The 22,904-nt window shown below is 28.8% G+C and overlaps 2 protein-coding genes across 5 annotated transcripts; one reads left to right on the plus strand and one right to left on the minus strand.

Annotated features, from left to right (window-relative positions):
- The first annotated feature begins 65 nt into the window (after positions 1–65).
- LOC100646103 (post-GPI attachment to proteins factor 2-like) lies at positions 66–9,999 on the plus strand. 4 transcript variants are annotated; one of them, XM_003394821.4, is made up of 5 exons: positions 66–162; positions 1,163–1,479; positions 1,564–1,831; positions 1,981–2,178; positions 2,382–9,999. In XM_003394821.4, exons 2-5 carry the CDS (start codon positions 1,315–1,317, stop codon positions 2,513–2,515), a joined length of 765 nt encoding a protein of 254 aa, XP_003394869.1. In that variant the 5' UTR covers positions 66–162; positions 1,163–1,314; the 3' UTR covers positions 2,516–9,999. The 4 variants fall into 4 exon arrangements, with proteins under 4 accessions (XP_003394869.1, XP_048261585.1, XP_048261584.1 ...); XM_048405628.1 differs by lacking the exon at positions 66–162 and adding an exon at positions 268–427; XM_048405627.1 differs by lacking the exon at positions 66–162 and adding an exon at positions 560–790.
- Positions 10,000–14,139: 4,140 nt separating this feature from the next.
- LOC100647841 (integrator complex subunit 12-like) lies at positions 14,140–18,546 on the minus strand. Its single transcript, XM_012307762.3, has 3 exons — positions 18,097–18,546; positions 16,646–16,967; positions 14,140–14,291 (listed from the first exon to the last, which is right to left on the minus strand). Exons 1-3 carry the CDS (start codon positions 18,526–18,528, stop codon positions 14,140–14,142), a joined length of 906 nt encoding a protein of 301 aa, XP_012163152.3. The 5' UTR covers positions 18,529–18,546.
- Positions 18,547–22,904: the final 4,358 nt, after the last annotated feature.

Below are 22,904 nucleotides of genomic sequence, written 5' to 3' on the forward strand. Positions count from 1 at the left end.
ATATTTAATAACAATATTTTCATATAATTGAGGAATAAAAAAGTTTAAAATTGGCGCTAGCTTAAAGTAGCATCCAGAAGCATTTATAAAAATCATAGATGGCATCCTTTCGAACAGAAATTCGCAGGCTAGCAGACGACACGTTTGTACATAAGGAACAAGGTAAATTCTTCTGATTTTCTGCATGAAAAACATAAATGAATATGAATGAACAAGTCACAATTGACAGAATCTTGACTCAAATAAATTGTTATTGATTAAAAAATGTGACATAAATGACACAAATGCAGCATTGAAATCTCATTTAATCGTGTATTGTATGTGCTGTTTATCCTTTATGTACTTGAATACATGGCTATCTTTTCAAACCAGAAATCATAAATACTTGAATAGGACATTAACAGGTGCTCACTAAATGACTTAACAAGTACGATGTCAAGGTGGACATATAATATAACTGCATTATTGTGTAGAACAGATATAACCATTTAAGTGAAGTAACTTCTCATACACTCTAGAGAAAAAAAGAAAGAGGAAAGAAAGATTGGTAAAATTATTGACAGCTTTCAAATAAATTCAAAGAAGTTTCTATCATTCATCAAATCATTGGTCGCGTGAACAAAGTTGACCATTGTTGCGAATTCCGTGCAGGAGTGTCATAGTCATAAATATAATAAATCGCCTCCAGGCAAATGTCACGAACGACGCGTTATCCGTGGCCCGTGACAGTGCCTTTGTTTGCTATAAATAGAAAAAGTAGGTTATCCGCGAAATCAATTCTGAAAATAGAGTAATTAACTAAATATACTTATCATTTTGTGTGTAACATTTGTAAAGAGAATCTGACATATTATGATTTTTATTGTCTTTCAAAATTATTTTTGTTTTATTTTATAAATCTTACTGCAACATATTTGTTTGAAACGTTTATTAAAATGCATAAATAATGTGATTACAAGCAAATTTTGTTATGATTAATATATATTTGTATGTGATATATTAGTGTTAAGAGTAGTTGTTAAATATTGTTAATGGAATGTTAACTTTGCTTTGTATAATGTATGATAATCTGCATGCATGCATTGAAAATATTGATTACATTTCAGTATGCTTCTTTGTGGTATGCTGTTTCATTAATGTAAAATTTGTTTTCTATTTACAGGCATATTATGAAACTTTTAAAAGAACGTTTTGATTTTTTTAATGAAAATTGAAAGGAGAAATGATTTTAATATAGATTGATTCAGATCTTGCATCCTTTTAAACTCTCTTTTTATTTTGTGCGTCAATGCCAAAATATTAGATAATTTCACTATGGAACTGAACAATGTGGGAAACAGTAAAAGTTCCATATATATGGCAATATCATTTAAAAAATTGTGTTTGGCAACAGTGTCTTTACCTCTGGTCACACTTTTAGTCTGTTTTGTTACAGCATATATCTTTCAACAAGATGATATCCATGAAACACACTGCAGGGTATGAAATTCACATACCTATTATGATTGTGATCAATATATTAAATTTTATTACCTCTTCTAATTTATCTATTTTTTATTTTAGGTTTATAATGTACTTCCATCAATCTCAGCTATTACTGGTATATCTCCTCAACGATATTTGTGGCGCATAAGCATAGCTCTACACATAGGTCCTCGCTTAATTATTGCTACTGTATATCATTCATATTATTATAAAATACTTAAAACAGTTGAAGATGTACCTTCCAAAATTATGGGATTTAGACTTTTAAATCTATGTTATTGGTTAAGCATGGCAGAAGTGGCAGCGCTATGTGGAGTCACATATATTTCTAACAGAGAAAATTATTGTGAGTAATAATGTAAGATATAATAGAGACTATTTGTATACTAAAGTGTAAAAGATAAAATACTAGAATTTATTAATAACATGTCATAAATTATGTATATAATCATCTTATAGCTAAAAATTTATTTAACAAGAAATGCTACTTTTCAGATGTGCATGAAAAAATTTTCATTATCTTTATGATCAGTTCTTTAACATATATGCTAGCAGAAGTGAGATTGGGTCGTCTTGTAACACCAAATGCACTAAGTCTTCAATACAAACAGGCACTTTTTATAACTAGTCTTGTTAGTACTGTTGGTCTCATCGTTTTCTTTCTAAAGCATAGGTTACTGTGTCATGATCTCGGTAAGAAAATTAACATATTTTAAAGAAATTTAATAATTACAAATATTGATATTATATACAAAATTTAGATATAAGTATTTACAAAATCTTTAGTAATGCATCAAAATATAAATAAGTCATAGTTATGAGATACATACATATAATTAGCTACATATAAAAAATTTAGTTGCACTGTGTAAAACTTATAATATTTTTCTTAACAGCATTTAGCTGGTTTTCCTTTTGTGAGTATGTGATTGCCTCTGCAAATATGGGTTTTCATGTAACCGTAATTCTAGACTTTCCCAAGGAGCAGCTGGTTGTTGGAAATGGTTTACCTGCCTCAAAGGTGGATTAACTTGTAACATTTTATATTCATTATTATCTTATTATTGTCATCAAAGTGCCTACTGCCACTGTCTGGAAGTGCTATTGCCAAAAGTGAAAAAGTATATAATACCATACTATATATAGCTGAGTATCCACTGATGAATATTGGTAAATATTTCTTAATAAACTAATTGTACATTATATGAATGAAATCAAAACCTTAATGAAATCAAATATTCAATATTCTTATCTTAAGGAAAACAATTACGAATGCAAGATCTATATAACAGTTATAATTTATATTTCTCCTTTTTATAAACTTATTTTGACTGATTATAAATTTATTTAAATTATAATTTATACTCGACAGTATTTTTAAAAATATTTATTTGTGACGTATTTAGATATTTGAATAAATATATCACAGATAATAATTTTTATTAAAAGATATTTTATATATTTGGTGGATTTAAAGCACAGCAGATGTGCTTTAATCAGTAGATGTTTTCTTTTAGCAAATTTTATCAAAATAGTATTAATTATATTCTTTTATGTAATGCTGCAGATATGTAAGATAGTTTTTACTTTAGCATTTCTTAGTTACTGATGACTTTTTTCATAAATACACTTTCAAATTATTTCCATATGAAAATTATTTCATATGAAATATGAAAACAATTGAAGATTAAAGCTAAAATGGAAAAAATATATTTTAAAAAATCTAGCGCTTCCAAAGTATGGCACTGGTATCTTCCCAGGCAATGAGAAAAAATCTTAAATGGCCTTTTAGGTAATGAGAATTTGTAGTGATACGGGACAAATGTGTATCCTACATACAAACAATATTAAGCTTAAAAGTCCAAAATAATGAAATTTCATATTTAATTTATGTGCATCTATTGCAAAAAGAAAAAAGAAGAATTATTATTAGCACAAAGTAAATGCTCTTTTATAGTGAATTTTAAATTGCTTCTCTGTAAGTTCTTTAAGATGTGAGATTTCTAGTCAGTATTTCATTCTAGTCCTTTTACAATTTTTTTTCTTTTTTTCTATCTTTTTTTATCTGCTTTAAAAGGAGCATCGTTATCATGTCATGAATTTTTGACACATTGTTAGCATGTAGGATGCATTTACCTACGTTTATGAAATAACTGTATGTAATTTTAATTTAAGATACAGTAGAGATATTGTTCATCATTGTACAGTTGTAATACCATTAATATATTTTATCGTATCCATATAATACACAAATCACACATCATATAAAATTGAAAGGAAAAATATAACCAAAAGAGATATAAGTTACTCAATATTCACGTAACATGGATTATAGCAATACTGTGTTATGAACATAAGGATGAATTACCATGTTCATATATGTAGCATATAATCTTTAAGTGCAATCGATTGGTATTCAAAGTAATCTCAACGAAAATAGAAAATGCTGACAGAAAGTGAAATTGATGACTATCTTGTACGATATATTCCCGACCAAAGCATGAATATTACGTCCAAAAATCACGGAGTAAATTGAATTGATAATTCAAATCACTGTTTGTACTTGTACTAAATTTTATAATCACATTACACCCTTTCAAGATACTCACGTTAAATATTTCACAGAAAGTATTAAATAAGAAAAAGGAAAAGCTGTTTATGATGAAGTACACTATTGTTGTTATTGGAATCAGTTGTATAAATCCCAAACATTACACATATAATTATGAGAATATTACGTAAGTAAGATCATGATTATGTTTCTTAAAAATTTTGTTTCAAATGCAACTAGCTTGAAGTATGTTTACATCGTATAATTTGGTATAAGGAATTTTTTCTTATATTGCTTTTACTCATTTGTTGATAAATACATGTCGTCAATGTATTTCTGTATTATTTACAAAAACGATTACATAGCATTTCCTTCTTTGCTGAAATATATTAAATTATTGTTTTATAAATTCGATTGCCAAGTGTTCAAAAGCATGTGAAAATTGTAAGTCATGTACAATCACTCGAGCAACATATATTGGTGGTTCTTATTGTAATACAAAAGCAAGCGTTTATACTCGTTTAGATAAATATTTATAAGAAGGGAGCCATCTTCAATTTCGATAATCTTTTAATATATTGTCAAAATCACCATCCTAAATTGTATTGTGAACTCGTACCCCGTAAAAGCTAAACTTACCGTATCTATTAAATCCTATTTAAATTGAAATAGGAGTTGGATTAGCTTAGATCTTTTTCGGGTGAGAGTGCAGGGGCTGGGATAAAGTCCCTCCCATGTCCACACTTTTACTGCATAACATACATCATTTTGTAGTAACGAAATTAAATACAACGAGCTGTTCATTACTGATCGTGAGTTATCTTTTTTTTTTTTTGTTGAAAAGGTTTAAAAAGTTAGTTCTGTAGGAGTTATAAGAAATATCAATAACATAGACTTCAGTATGTAAAGGCGAAGAAGAAAGATAAACAAGAGCATTCGATTTACATTTATACATTTTACTAAATACAAATGGCACCCAAGAAATTATGTGTTTTTGAGTAAACGTTTTTTCATAATAACTTTTTAATAAACAGTGACCTCCAACTAAAACCTTCACGACACTACCTAGGATGATGACACTGATAACATATTAAAAAATTATCGGAAGTGGAGCTGCCTTTCTGTAAATATCTACTTTCGTTCGTAATCGTGACACAGAAATAATTACGGGCTATTACTAATTAATTTATCGGTACATATGTTAAAATCTGTGCCAAGTGATGTATTAAAGATATTGTATGTATATGTACCATATTGCATAGATTTTGATTTGACAACAGAATATCTTTAATGAATCACTTATTCATAATTAACCATTTTTATAATTTTACTTTGTTTGAATATATGTACTATTTCGAAATTGAACGAATTTCTATACTTGATGCACACAAAATGAAACATACTGTTTTTCTATGATAATTGCAAAAATAATTTATTTTGCGCTATATAGGACGTTTCAAAGAGGATGTACAAATTTTTGGGAGATTATTAGTGTATGTTTAGTTAATAAATTACAATTTTATCGATATCGTAATAAACTTATAGATTTAATGAAAATATTGCGTGATTATAAATAAACAAATAATTGAAATTAAACTTGGATTTCTATTGTGAAGTAGTTAAGAAAATTATTTTAATTATTATAAATAGAAAATTTATATAAACCTACAAAACTAAAAATATTTGTGTTCACACAATATAGCTAAAATAATTCTCAATTTAATTATTAATTAGCATAATATATTTTTTATTGAAAAATTTATTTTTCGCTAAAACAATCTCCCAAACAATTTTTCAGAATCTTTCTCTCTCTGGCGTACGACAACTTACGTGAGAACATATTTGGAATTACTATAAATATTGATACGTACATTTAACTAGATAATATTGTATCCATCGCTATTCATTTCAGTATCTGATTTTATAGAAAACTTGTACATAAATATTATCTTTATATTATATAAACAATCACTCGCTTGTTCAAGCGGCAGAGAAAGGTACCACAGTTCATATAAAATAGGATCGTCTTTGTCGATGTCAGATTGTGACTTGTAGCAACCTTGACTTGTGTAAGAATCTCTATTTAATTATGTCAGCCAGTTGGCATGATAACACTATTATGAAATAGGCTGAATGTGTCCGTGTGGCTGTTCGAACAAGTCTATTCTGTAAAATACATAGTTGGAAGCGGGTTCTGGAGCAGAGTCTTACCTGCACTATAATTCTAGCAATTATGTATTAAAACCGCCATACTTACACTTTGCTCTCTCTGGCTCGTGTGTACATAGAGCAAATGCACATATACATATATACAGATACGAACATAGTCGAAAATATTGAAAATACAATGAGAGAAATTTTTTATCGCGATTCGATAAATTGTATTCATACTCGGATCAAGAGAGTTGATGGTAACAGTTGGTATATAGAATTTTGATTGATCGAAGATTATGAGGGTATTCTAGTTTAGAAAGCTTAAAATTCGATTTTTGGATCTTTTCATTGCATAGGTGATAAAACTGTGTTCCTAAAATATTTATGTAGGTATATGATACGCATAAAATTGAGATAGCGATACACAGGTTTAACAATTCATAAGTATTGGGACATTTACTGATTTTATGTACCATGTAATAATTAATCCAGATTATTAAGAAACCCATTAATCGGTCAGAATTATGCATTTCGAGTTAAGAATATGTGAAAAATATTTATAAATGTTATTTATGCAGAAATTGTGGAAAATAATAAATTGTATATTGAAGTCCGCAATTTATTAATTTAAATTTCAGGCTGATATATTCATGGATGGCAACGATTCAAAACCAGCAAAAAATATTTGTAAAAGTTATTTACAAAAATTATAGAAAACAATTAATCGACAATTCTATACTGACACTAACAATTCTTTGATTTGATCACTTCATTGAAAATATTTTAAATGAATTAAATATTTTTGTTATTAATTTGTATTAATCTTTTTTATTTTTGAAATACATGAAACCAAAGATCAACAAATACGGTGGACAATCTAATAATATCAGAATCCCGAGAAAATAAACGTTAATTGCATTATTTATAATTGACGACATTTTTATACCATATATATACATTATACAGATGTTCTATATTATAAAATTTTAAACCAATTATAATAATTAGACTGCGGATGTTTATAAATATAAAATATGCAGATATATACATACAAATAAACAAAAATGTCAGAAATATATTTAATGTATGTTTAAAATTTCAAATATTTAACAATTGAATATCTAGCAAGATATTTAATATCTAATATCTATTTACGTCTAATAATAAATTACTTGATGATATTTGCGTGTAAAATATAACACTCGTCAGTCTTTTTAAATATTTGTGTCTCAAAAAATTGAAGAACAGTTCTCAGACATTTCCATCCTACTCGCCACACGGTTCACGTTGGAAGTAACGATGCGAATTAATCAAATCAAACTATCTTAATTCGAAACACGTGGTACTATGACGCTTAACCAACCATACGAAATTTCAAATACACAGTTTAACGTAGTTCATATTTAACATCGATTACATATTGTTATTAGCACGTTATACAGTTATGATAAACTAAATCAATATAATAGGATAAATACGTCACATAAGCATATAATATGTTTTTACATATGTATTTAAACATAAATGTGCAATATATCTACATTATGCAAAGAGTGGAAAACAAAAAAAGCAAATTTTTTTAGTCTTTTAGTCACATAACAAATTTCTATCGGGTTTTCGTTTTTCTACTTGAATTCTATAAAAATATGCACTTGCATAAACTTCTGCAGTCTAACAACAACTCCAAAGGTTTTAATCTGATGTTACTGATGCTATTAAAATAAAATATTTAATAAAATCAAATTTATTAGGTTCATCTCATTTTCCGTATTGTGTCCTAATACTTATGAAATACTTAAGGTGTAAGCTAATTAAAGCTAATTATAATGACGCCGAAAAGTTTGAATGCATTCTGCCTAAGCTAGTATCTCTCAAATTGGTGGCACAGTTCTCTCGAAAACCATCAATTGACTTGTGCTTTTACACATATACAGAATAACATTGGCTATTGTTTGAATTAGAATTATATCGTTACCTACGATTTCTTCTCTTTTAAGATTAAAAACAGTCGCAGAGACCGACGTTTTGACAAATGTTGTATGTACATTACTTATAATAGTACGGACGATATTTAACTTATATAAATTTAAAATAATACTAAAATAATTCATTTGCGTCATGAGATGTTTAATCTGTGCCACCATTTATCTAAAACTAATATAACCTTTATTTTACTATATTGTGATATTGACACGAACTATTCGAAATATCTACATACAATATTTTTTGTCACGTACCAAAAGTCAATAAAAAAAAATCGTCTAAATCGGAATATCCCATAAAGTTTACGATTAAAGAGATGAAAAATGAAAAATGTCGGGACAACTTTTAGAGATATACATGTGTATTATTTATTTAATATCTCTAAATCGTTGCATGCATGTACGCACATTAGTATTTTCGAGAGGAGCTTTTTACCATTTGACGACGCAAGTTTCAACAGGTATTTAAAATTTCATCTTGGAAAGATGGAATTTGTAGAATACACGATAAAAAAAAAATTGTAAGAGACTTTTATTATGATAATACACTCGCGCTCTCAGAATGATTAAAGAGAAAACAATACACTTGATGAAATTATGATGAAATTAATTAAAAATATTTGCTCTACTCGTAGGATATTATTCGTGTTTTTTGTTCTTTAGGCCGACAATATTAAGTTTAAGGTCAAAATTTTACGTATAGTTATTTGCAAGTAAGATACGAGACATAGTCTCGTAACTATAGAACCATTCTAAAATTTTATATTCTGTATATGTTATTAAATTTCCAACTCTTATCAACAATAAAGAAAAAGGAACGAAGCGTACCATGTTTTAAATCATACTAAGAAACCATATTTCGTTTAAAATAAACAAGAATAGATTAAATTTCACTGGCAAAAAGGCAACTACAAGTGAAAACGTAAAAAACTAGATTACTCTTTCTTTCATAACAGCAGAACCAATATAACAAAATATTTAATTACACAAAAATTGAGACCGTTATCAGAATACAATAAAATGAAATTATAAGAGTAATCTACGTAATAATATGTGAAATCCCTTCTATTTTCAATACGTTTAACTGTTCGATTTTACATACTTTTAATCAGATTCTGTCGTGTTGTATCTTTTACCTCGTACTTGCATAGAAACTACAACTTTTAGAATGGTTTTATAGTTATAAGACACAGAGTATATACATATATATTTTTTCCTGTTTTTATTAAAGATTCAGGAATTCCGCACACCAGAAGCTTTGTAAACTTAATCGAACGTATTAATTAGCAATAATGAAACAACCAAAACATATCGATTCGATACAATGGTCGAAACTTTGATTTCTGTATAAAAATGTGGATTTATCGCCATTTACAATAAAAATAGCGGGAAATTAGAAAAGATTCGCAATTTATTGAAATGAAAAATTTTAAACATTTCCATACGAATGATATGTTTTATTTTTACATAATTTAGATATCGAAATTATTCTTTTAATTCAATAAGCAATACGCCCAGAAATGGAAATCTTAATAATATTTCTTTCGCGATACGCCAATTATTTAAATAATCGACAATTCTGTGATAATCGGCACAAATATATAGCTGTTTTGCTGTTTGTATAGTAATTCGCGAAGTATACGTATTGTTATTTATACAGTATTTAGTTAAGTTAGTGTAGTTAAAAAATAGTAATATATAATTTGTTTACAATTTTTCCAGATCTGTTCCTCTTTAATTTCGAATAGCGATTTTGTTATATATAGGTTGCGTATCTTTGTACAAATTTATATTCTTATGAATATGATTAAAAAGATGGAACATAGATAGGAAATTGTTTCACCTATCAAATCTTATAAGGATTATTATAATTTGGATGTTTTACCTATATATCTTTTCATATTCTATATAGTTTTGCATTTTAAAATGTTTCATATATGTATAAACGTCTGAGAATATGTAGGTATTATCACAGAATTTGCTCATATTCTGATCGACCACCTAATTTCATGAAAGAGTTTCGTAATTCATGATCATTATGCCTAACAATGTAGATTCACTTTATGCATTGGGAAACCATATAAAGATGTCTGCGAACTTGATATAAAATTATTATTTTCAGTTTTTTATGTAAATGCAACCCTAAAAATATGTTCTATGTAAAAATTGATACATATTGTGTGCCATAGTGTCATACACCCATAAATAGCGCAATATGCATATTTGGTAGATATTAAAATATTCTATAAATGCAGTTTTAAACCATGCTTATTTTGTAGTAAAGTATGTATATTTTATGATAAAGTTTAACGATGGTAAAATAACAATAAACACTAGTAATATTACAAATTACAATAAACAATAAATTCACCCTCAAAAAAAGTTTTCGTGGTTGGTACTTAAAAAGTTAAGTACCAACTTATTTAAATATATGAAAGATTTATTAGGTTTTATTTATTCCAGTATTCTTCCGAAGAAGCAATAAATTTATTGAAAAATTATGTTTACAAATATAATGCAATGGATTAATTTGTTACGTCAGTTTGAATTTGTATCATTTCAATGAAAAATCATGAGCAAATATTGTAACTTACTAACGGAAATGAAGTACAATATTGAAAATGAAAGATAATACTACTGAGGCGTGATTTCATTACACTTACTATCACGAATACCATTAAAAAAGATACATTGTGTTTTTTTTATGAATAAAGATAATCAAATCTATCGAATTATAATTCGATTAATATTATTTTCAAGAAAGTTATAAACATTGAATATTTTAATACAAATACACAAAGTTAAATTATTTGATTCCAGTAAAAAACTCAAAATAACAAAAATATATTAATCTAACTGTACGATACGATTATATGGGTCATTTAGATTCTATAAATCGAATACGACAGAATGGTGAATTCTTAAATCGTACCGTCGCGTACTTACAAAACTTTAAACAATTTTGTTATATAAAGTTAATTTAATTTATTAACGATACTCTGTTACTTCATTTTGTAGTAGTACATTTCGATCTATATTTTATATTTTACGTGACGAAGACTATTAGTGACACTTACAGTGGCTACGAAAAGTATTTCCCCACCATTATATTTATTATGCCATTTACATACTATTTAATTAGGTTAGAGTATATTAAATTTCGTATTATTTAATAGTACTTTCATATAATTAGGAAAATTTAATATTAAGAAAATGAAATGTATAACCTGATAAAAAAGCACTTCATTGGAAAATAAGGGTCTTATACCGTTTATAAAATACCTTTTGTAACCATTGTATTTCATAAGATGTGAAATATAAATTAAAGCCAAAAACCTTAAAATTAAACAACTTAACTCAAACCTAAATTGATTTAACAATAATAGTAAAGGGTTAACATCAATCGAATAAGAAGTAACTGGAAACAAGATGTAAAGAAGAAGAATAGCGATTTATCACTGGACAAGGTGTACTCGTGGCACTCGCTACTCTCTGTAATTTTCTGGCGCCTCGCGCTCAATCTTCTCTTATACGCACGATTAATGAGAGCGAAAGTGATCGAGCATCACATTCGATTAAAACTTCAGCATGGCTGTTGAAGGTAACTGAACTCCGTTGACCTTAATATAGAAAACGAATGAGCATACGGAATGAACCGTGCGATGACAGATAAAACTCGTAAATTACCAATATACTGCGGATATTTATACATTTACGGAGAATTTGAAAATAAAGAAATGCATAGAATAAATATAATCTAGTGATAAAATCAAGTATAATATATACTTATAAGTTTGAATCAAATCTAATATCCAAAGTTCACTTCAAATAAATAGTTGTATGGTATTAGGTCATCCCATAAATTCGTGCCGAATTTTATGTATACATTTCATATTTTAAAGAAAAACAAGAGAACTTTTATCGAGACGGAAAAATGGTCCTACCAAAAAAATGGGAAGAAGTTGTACAACGAGAGGTGGATTACATTTTTTCATGAAACTGAAAGGTATGTAAACAATCTTAACATATATAACCGCTCGAAAAACGAGCGGTTATGGAATGACCTAATATAATGGTTCTTGCCATTATAATCGTCAAGTATTCGATATTTATAAGCTGGTGCCGAACCTCTGAATGATTCTTCGTAACTTTCGAAAATCTACTTATAACTACGTACTTCGATATTTAAATGAATTGAATCCTTTGTAAGTAGCAATCGAATAAGGAGAGTCTTGTTGAATTCTTCTATTTAGATAAATTCTATAGAATTATAGACGATAAACGGGATTCCTATAAATTTTGTTTGAATATCCACAGTTGTAACAATTTAAGAACGATAGCCAAGAAAAGTGATTTTAAATGAAGTAGAATTTCTGTTAAAGTGCTGATAAAGTTTCGAACTTATTCGAGCAAGGTTTGATCCTCTTTAGGAGTCCTTTTTTCATTTGTAAAACTATTCATAGGGGATTTGAATCTGTCGCATTTACGTTCAAGTTTGTTTAAAATTCTGTCTATTGCTTCTTTTCTCGAAATACTTATGAAGAGTATGAAGATCATAAGGTACAAAGAGCTTGAATCGGCACCTACCTAAGTCCAATACTACATATAATGCGCAGAAATTATATAAAATATTGAAAATAGAGTATTCGTTGTAATATTTAGTAGGTAAAACAAATCTCAACTCAATTTCACAAAAATACGAATCTGCACAAATATCCGCAGTTTAATTATTAAAATATAATGCGATAATCCAATAGTGAATTATCATTGATTAATGAATAATCAAGTATGTGTTGTTCTTTTCGAAATCCGATTTATTTCGTTACTTTTATTTTTGGAGAGATTTCTTGGCTTGGCTGAGTTGGTGTAGTGTAGTGTAACAAGTTACGTCTGTAATCGGCTTAAATAAGGCATCTTGCACCGCGACTGAAGCGTTGTTTCGCGAGAGTGAAGTATTAATTTGTGTGGATTGATTTTTAGAGAGCGAAAGACTTTCGAGATAAATTTTCCATTGTACATGTAACAAGCAAATAATAAAGCATATCTTGCGTGTACCTTTCGGCCATTCAATTTTTTCTGCTTTTTATTTTATTTTAAGTATGTGTATGTATTTGAAATTTTACACTGGAAATCATTTTTTTACTGCTAGATTTTGAATAAATAAATTATTAGTAACATGTATATAATACTAATAATTCCTATTTACTAAATTAATTCTATTTTTTCAAATAAAATATCAAACAATTTTGATTGTTAATGTTAATTCGAATTTATTATTGTATTTTGCATGTGTTTGAGTTATGAACATAGCCAAGTTATTTTACAACGTAGAAACATTTTTCTTAGAATTGTTTTATTTTTAATTATCCTTGAATAATACCTACGCACGTATTTAAGCTTGCGTACGTCAGACATTATGAAGAAGTCGATATAATATTTCAGGACACATTTAATCAAGTACAATATACGAAATAAAATAAAAAATTTTCATTTAATAACTAAATAATAGAATAATTCAAGAAAATATTATTTGTTGATTCAAGGAAACTAAGAAACTAATGATCAAATAAGATATATCACTAAAATAATCATTTCTCAAATATCTTGTTTAAATAATATCCCGTATCGTTGTTCAATTAGTTTAAATATGATATTGATAGACATTTTTAACGTTCTATTAACCTTCCAAAATTTCATATAATAAGTTTAATTGTTAATTTAGATTGAGAAAATAATTATAATAAATGGTGACAAAATTTGATTTATTTACACCACTATGAATTTGATAAAGCAAAATAACAAAATTTGAAATGAAAACTTAAATGTTTAAATGACAAGAAGTTATAATCTCAAACCAATAATCATTTTTATACATTTATACATAAAATATCAATCCAATTTATATTTATTTATTGAAAACTAATAAAAGACAATTTATAACATTCTTAATTACTAATATTACAAATATCATTTTACTATGGATCGAATGACTGAAAGTTTGGTTCCAATTCGTTTTCTTAATTGAATCGACGATATTGTCCTCGTCTTTTGGCTCGAAAAGACAGAATTTTTTGTAATCGATGCATCTTCGCCAATACAACCAATTTTTTGAGAAACATCTAAAGTCATAAGTATTCTCTAGTATATATGAATAAAATTAAAGAATAAAAAGGTAAATATACAGGGTGTCTTATATCTAGTAATAATTCCTATTTCACTGTGCGTTTTACAGTATCTATACATAAAATAAAACAGTAGAAGGGTTGGAAATCGAAAAAATCTAATTTTGGAACCTTTTTGTTTGTCTATTTGTTCGTCCGTTTGTTCGTCTGTTTGTACTCGCATCACATAAAAACTACTGAATGGATTTTGATGGGTTTTTCTTTATTGTATGGTTTAGTTTCCAAGGAAAAAGATAGGAAAAAATATGTTTTATCCCGATCCGTTTCGTAGAAACTGAGAAGTAGCCTGGCATCTGAGTTGTATGTGTTTCCATGTTTGTAAAAATGTAAAAATTTCCATGTAAATAAAAAAGATTTTTAAATTAATTAAAAAGTGTAGCCGATGAGCACGATAAAAATGCGCATAAACCAACCTAAATTTGTGATACGTCAATCGAGGGAGTTTCCTAGAAAAATATTTCGACGAAGTTTTAGCACCTACTTCTATTATTAGCATAATTATTAACCTAAACATGATTCATATCTTTCATTTATCTAGGTTCATGCTTGATATCTTTTGTCCTATCCTATAAAGAATTATGAAGAAAATCTTAGATACCATAGTTAGAGTGTTACATGTTGGAAGTTTTACAAATTGTTTTTATTGAAAAACGTATTTTTAAGAAATCAGGAATATTTTAAAAATACAAATTTTTTATTAAAGTTATCGAGTGACAATATTTATGTTTTTACAATAAAAGCTGCCTGTCATGTTTATTTCTTACTCATAATTTTTGCAACTTTTGTATAGTTTTTTTACCCTTCCATGCGTATAAAGTCGTATATATGTAAACATTTATTGTACAAATAGATATATATGAGCGTGTATATGATAATATTGCATAAGTATTTTGACTGTACAGGTAACTTTAAAATATATGAATTACTACTACTTTATACATATTGCACAAATCGCGTATACTCAAGTATACTTGAGCGTGTGTAGAAGAAGCACAGATTTGTACAAGTCGGAAAACTAAGACGAAAGAAGCGAAAGCGAGTACATCGTCGTCGTCCATCGACTACAAGGTATACTAACGTATACTAACACTATTTAAATATACTTGTGTCGTATGGAGGCTATATGACTGTAAAGTATATTTGTGGAATAAATTTGTGTGCGTATACCGCTTAAGTATGTACTTGCGTCTATAGCCGATTTAGAGAGTATGACATTGCTTGTGGCAGTTAATAGTATCCAGTAAGTGGTAACATTCCTCGTACAGCAGAAGCATTCCTCGTATTATATTATCGTATATTAATCGTAGAGATACTTATTTTATCTGCTGCAAACTACAGAAGGAAGAATATAATACTTTTATTATAAACATTGATAGTTTATATTCTATACCAAGAAGCTCGATTTTTAACACTTTGTAGTCAGCTCTGGATGAAATCTCTATCAATGCGGATTTTTCAAGAATGACGGGGGACATTTAAAATCTTTCTTACTGAATTTTACTAATTATCACAAGCAGTATCGTACTTGGCAGAAATAATAGATTCCGAAAATAATGTTAACCTGCGTTACTTGAGAGAAAATAATAACATAATTTAAATTTAGCTTTAATCACGACATATTAGCAACAAAACGTACAAGCACTCTAGTATAGAATATATGTCAAACTCGTATACGTTAAACTCGTAAATACGATTGGCTGTTCAGGAATAAAATGATATTTTTATGAATGTGTAAACGGTAATCATATTATTATATGTTAGATATGTATGTGATACATACATATTATAAGCCTTGTTGAGATACTCGACAAAATCTTCAATGTTGGACGAGTAAATTCTGTAATCAATCATGAAAGCGACGAAGATTGTAAATACTATATACCTCTTTTAATCTAATAATAATGATAGAGGACTAGAGCTTCGTCGAAATGGTTTTCTTAGAAAGCTTTCGCGATTAACGTATCACAAGATTAATTTGGTTTTGGAGCACTTTTATCATGCTTACTCTGCTATATTCTTTAAGATGAATATCTTATTTCGTTGTGTTTTCTGCTTCATCCAATGCAATACACAGAAATATAAGTGGAAATACTAGCCTATAGCGGGATTCTGCCAATCAAGACAATGCAATGACAAGTAACAGACAAATATTCAGACAATATTTTCACATACAATAATAATATGAAAAAATGTTATGCTACACTTTTGATTTATTTCTTCATCTAGAATTACCCTCTTCTACTATCAATTACAAAACACCCTGTATATAACAGTGGGATACATATATTTACCGGATGAAGTTTGATCAGAGGTATCAGTTTCATCTTTCACAAGATACCCATTCAATTTCCCTGACTTGGTCACTTTTGCAGAAGGTTCTTTGGTTTTGCCCTCGTCGTTCGGTGGACGAGACCTTTTCACTTTCTTTTCATCGGACGCAATGTCAGAGTTTAGAGAGTAGGTATCCATACATTTTCTACACCGCCATACGATTCTCGGATCGTAAACGTCGATGTCGACGACAGGGGGTTGATGGCACAGGGGGTGATAGACTTCTTGACATTCTTGACACTCCAGCAGTATCAGTGGACCTAGCTTCGCTCCGTTACAAATCTACAGATTTCATAAAATGAAATTATAATAAACATGTTGAAGCAGTTATTGTGTAAATGCTCTTTTATACATCTAACTTTTATCTGTAACTTGGTCCGCGTAAATTATTAATACACGGAAATACCTATATATTTCTTATGCTAACAATTAAGTTAATCCCTACAGATAAAAATATTAAATTATAAAAGATTCGATTTCAAAACAAATACGGCATAAGCAATAACCACCGTTGCTTGACTTGTGCCGAACATAGGAGCGCATATAACTCAGATGTCAGGCTATTTCTCGATTTTTACAAAACGGATCGAGATGAAACATATCCTATTTTCTTTCCCGGATACTAAACTATACATACAGACAATACCCCATCAGAATCCGTTCGAAAGTGTTTACGTAATGTGACGATCAAACAGAAAGGTACAAATTTCAAAAATTAGTTTCTTCCACTATACGTACAACTTATGAGCTGTTCCTAAATGATTCTTATTTTTCTTTGTTCAATCTAGAGACACAACCCTTCTATTGTCTTATTATATGTATAGATAACTAGGGGTAATTAGAGTAGCCAAATAGTTGCTTGTTATAATTGTAGGTTAAAGAAAAAGGGAGAGTTGATAGATTAGTGTTTAAATATAAAAAGTATAAACCATATTTAGAATTTTTATAATTAATCAAATTAAATAAGATTTTTATTTCAAGAGTTTACGAAAAAAGCGGGGAATATCAATTATTACGAATTTTGACTTTGAAATTTTTTGTATGCTATGTCGTATTCAGAATTGGCATCTTCCGAGTATTACGGTGGTTATAACAAGTTAAGGTATACAATGAAAAAATGGGGAATATCAAAGAAAAGCAATGTAAGAAAGGGAGAAAGCGGAGAATTATAAATAAAAGTTGAAAATGATACAGAATAAAATAAGGAATAAAATGATGTTTCATTTTAATAAATGAGAAAATATGAAAGTGTGACATTATATGTATGTATATTGAAAAATAAATTTTCCTTTTTTTATAAAAATGTTAAAATTTGACATTCCCTCTTTTCTTAACGGGCCCTTCATTTTATAAAATGATGACAATTTAAATTATTGTTACTAAATTATTTGAATTTAAATAACACAGAAACCTTGCATAAAAGTCCATCTCCAGATCCTTCATCAGGAATAGATATCCTCGGAATGTCCCCTTTTTCGCTACAATCCTCAATATTCGCATCAAATATTTTCATCGGTTTCCAATTAATTTCTGTTGTATTATTCGTAGAAAGCAATAGACTGCCGGTTTTTCTCAAGGCTTTATCAATACCTTCTTTACGCCAAGATATTTCGGATTTCTCGTTTGAATTCGCGAACGACTTGCCACGGATTTTCGTATTCTGCAGAAATTTCTTCGGCATCTTAGCTATCAAAGTTTTGTCAAAGCCATACCTCCTCTGGATGGACGTATCCAGCATTTTACGAAGTTTCTCCGCACTGTCGTCCTCCGTCGAATGTAACAGCGCTAACGCGTTGAAGAAATCTTGGTCGATGCCAGATGCATCTTCCGCATCCTCGTACATTATGCACACGTTACAACTTTCCCTTGAGACTTATTTTCTTTTTTGGGGGGAGGAGGGGTCTTTTTAGATTTCAGATAAAGTTTCTTGCGCTTTCTTAAAGGTGACGAGTAATAATTTTACTCACAGATTGTAATAGTTACAATTAAATTGTAGATCTTTATACATCTATACAAAATTCAAAGATGCATAAATGCATATGATATATATGATATTTAAAAGTATATAAAATATTCAAAGCAAAATAAATAAAATAAATTCCATTTCTTTAATTGTATGTATGAAAATATGAATTTGCATAGATATTCGCAGTCTAGTTATAATCTAAATTAAAAACGAAGTATAAGTATATAATCGGATTTACACTTTTGTCTTTATTCAAATATGTCTTTCGTAGTTTTTTACATGGTTTCTGATAGAGCTAAATTTTAGCTAACTAATTAAAGTATAGTTCAATACTGAAAAACGAAACAAGGTTATAGCCGATCAAGGCAATAATATAATTAAAATACATGACGTTTTCATATTTACCTTGTCTTAAAATCTTTACAAGTTTCACAAAACTTACAAATTTTTTGTTGATATGAATAGAAATTCAATGTGAAAGGATCTTTGTAAGTTTGAAAGTAATATCAAAAGTTCGCACAAAGGGTGAATACTTAAGCAGCCCGATTACACGAATAGTAACAATACAAATACAAACTTGAGATGGGCGTACATTGTGAAATGTGCCGAAGGAAAGTGGTTGATATTTATCAACTCGAGTATCGACTTGCTCAACCGATTGTACATCGATAAAATTGCGCCGATGCACCATTGTTTTCTGAGCTGACAAGCTGCTAACCGGTCTACCGCTATTACAATATAATACGATCGACCAGCTATAAATGTCAACAAAAATTTTTAAGAAAATTACAAAATATTTTATTGATTTGTTTATGTCGATGTCATATGGTGACTAAGATAATTGGAGAGCGAACAGCATTTAAAATATGTGATAAATCCATGAAATTTTATAAACAATTAAGGATATATTTAATATTATAACAATCGGCATTTTTCAAATGCTTAATAGGATGCAAAAATACATAGTTAGTCCCATAATCAAACAAACGGACAGCTTTGGTAACATAGGATTGACTATTGTAATCCCTTCTATACAAAACCGAGCCATGTCCGTTCCGTGTTCCGAACCCGAATCGGCCCCCATAGTTTTGATCATAACAGTTTATACATGATCCGTATCGTGCCTGTCACTTATCCATCGCCTGGACATGCATGCCACGGACACAGTTGCTAGTCTTCAATATTTTTTCTGTTTGCCTCGTCTCGTCCCTGCATGACGCTATTTTTTGTAGCGAAAAACGCGAAGATTGAGTACTGTCTAATCAGTTATAAGAATACTGTGTCATTCTGGAGTATTTATAAAATTTTAATCCATGATCTATTAATTACTTGTAAAGATGGAAATCTCCTTTTCCTTCACGGTTTTGTTATAATGGATATACACTAAATCGTCTTTTCCTTTGTTACTTCTTTTTTCTCTTCATCCAAAAGTGTAGCTATTATAGTAAGTCTATTATAAGCTACTGTAGTTAAAAAGACTCTAACAAATTAATCTCCGATGAGAGAAAAGAGGTCTCTTCAATTCGTCAATGGGACTTATATCGTCACACCAGTTAAAAGAATTCTTTCCCTAACAGCTCATTTAAATATAAATAAATATATAGTTGGAAATGGTTAATCCCGTTCCCTAGTCGTGTATAAATTATAAATATTGATTGATATATATTAACATGAATGCCCGGATATGGAGCGGATACGGAACGGATACGAAAAGGACATGCCACGGTTGTGTCTAAATGGATCTTAAATTGAAAAATTGCTTATCAAAAATTTGAAATTAAGACGTATCAAATGCTGTATTATGCAGTATTCATACAGCATTCCATTATTTCTTTTCATTTATTATAGGTATATAATCTATAAGTAGTATATAATAATGAAGAAAAGTATTGGCACAGATCCGCTTTTTTTCCATAAAACAAATTCTGTATGAATCGGATGAACAACATCTACAATACACATAATTATTTTGATTCACTTTATTCGACATTATGAGAGATAATAAACATATAGATTCTTGATCGATTTTAATTACAAGTAATTTGAACAATGAAACTGTTATCATTAATTAAGTTTATTGGTTTCAACCAATATATCGAATAAAGCAGAAATGTCAAAGCAGTAATATTCTAGCAATATTGTATAGACGAGACAATCAAGATTGATATTGCGATTAAGACTTTTTTTTATCATGTGTATATATAAATATTTCATTCTTTCGATAACGACTTCAAATACATATCTACTTACGTCAAATATAAAAGTAATAAAATGGCCTTTTTTCAACACAATTTTACAGAAATTTTTCATGTATTTAACTGCGTCAAATATACGATGAGAATAAGAATAAAATAGTTACATAATATCTCTTTCACACAAAACAAAGTATAGAAGAATTAAGATAGATTCTAAAAATTATTTTTCAATAGTTTTGTATTGTAAATTGAGATTCTTTGAATGTTTTATTTAGAAAAATCATGCATAGAAGGGTCTATCTTTATTGATTTCTACTTCCAAGTAAAACATATAATCATATATATAAGTATAATTTGATGACGTATAAATTAGCAAAAACACGTGTTTTATTATATTTAAAAGAATCATGTACTTAAGGGTTTAACAATTCCCCAACCCTCAAATTCCTTTCCGCTGAGAAATAGTTTCGACATCACGAAATATTGATCCGATTTCGGTTGAGCAGAATGATTTATTAGTGGGTATTTATCTTTTATATGCAGTTTAATTCTTTAATTAATAGATTTAAATTTAAGAAATATCGCATGATAATAAAGTTTTATTGGTACATAAAAAAAATTGGTACATAATCGTATATTTCAGTTGCATTTAATTTGGTGCTGAAACCTTCGCAAATAACTGAAGAGAAGATACCCAAATATTTCTCATATATAACTGCTAAAAAATCAGAAAATCTTTATATAAAACATTATCTTCTTATTTTAATATCATATATTAAATTGTGTAATAAATCGCATCTTTTAAAGGAGTGTCAAAAATCATTTTTTATACATATACACATATATAGGATCTATTCACACAATCAACAATCTATGTATTATTTTATTATCCTTTATTTTATTATATTATTATGGATTAATTACCTTATTTACCTCATTACTGTAAAGTTTTCAGTTTTTTTTATCAAACAATTTCAATATGTATACGCACTTTATATTTATTAAATCATTTAATGACTATCTGTCAATAAAAGTGTTTCAAATGTTGAAACAATGATATCCCCGATCAAATTACATTGTCACGAATAAAAATAGGTTACATCAACCGGATACACTCTTACAAAAATTGAACCAAATATCTGCGATGCTTGCGATATACGAAACTTTATCCATCATATATCCCAATCACCTGTCATAAGCATAGCACGAAAAGAACACAGCATGGCTTACCAAATTCACTAAATATGCTACAAAAAGAGATCCATGCAAAAAATTTTTATTTTTCCTGAAGAATTTTGATTTTATTATCTATTATAGATAGATATGTGTTTGTTCCACTGATTATCATCATCGTGGTCACTAATAATCTTGGAAGGTGCATGGGACTTATAATTAAACTTATAATTAAAAAAAAAAAATGAAAGGAAAATGAATATTCAAAATTAATAATTAATAGTACTAACAGGGAATGAGTATTTCAATTATCACATATGTCCCAAATACAAACGAAGCTGTAATAATTTCCGCTATGTAATGAAAGAAGTGCACAATCCACTGTGTATATTGATAAAGAATTCTTTCTCTAAACCATGATACGATTACAAACAATATTTATTTATATTACAGGTTATATGTTTGTTCATTGTGGCCAATATATGTACGTAACGTTTCTATGACATTCCATAAAATATAACATCGAAGTAATTTGTTACATTTAAAGCGGCTATACTTCCAAAAAAATCATACGTTTAAGGATCAAACAACTCTCCACTAACAATGAGAAACGGCTCCGACATGGCGAGACATCGATCTCTCTCATTCGATCTCGTTCGAACAGAACAAGCCAGCGTTGTCGGTGTAGGGCATAGAGTGTGGGTCGAACAAGCCGAAGAAGACGTAGTCAGCGTAAACGGCGGAGGAAAGGAAAGGAGTAGGCGAGTGAGCAGGGAGAGAGGCGCGTAGCTCACCTGGCATACCAGCAGAGTATCGCGACACATTTTGATCGAATTCTTCTCGAGGTCGAGGAATGCCGGTATCTCCGGTAGATATTATTACATA

Source organism: Bombus terrestris, chromosome 4 (genome assembly GCF_910591885.1).
Source record: "Bombus terrestris chromosome 4, iyBomTerr1.2, whole genome shotgun sequence".
Taxonomy (NCBI): domain Eukaryota; kingdom Metazoa; phylum Arthropoda; class Insecta; order Hymenoptera; family Apidae; genus Bombus; species Bombus terrestris.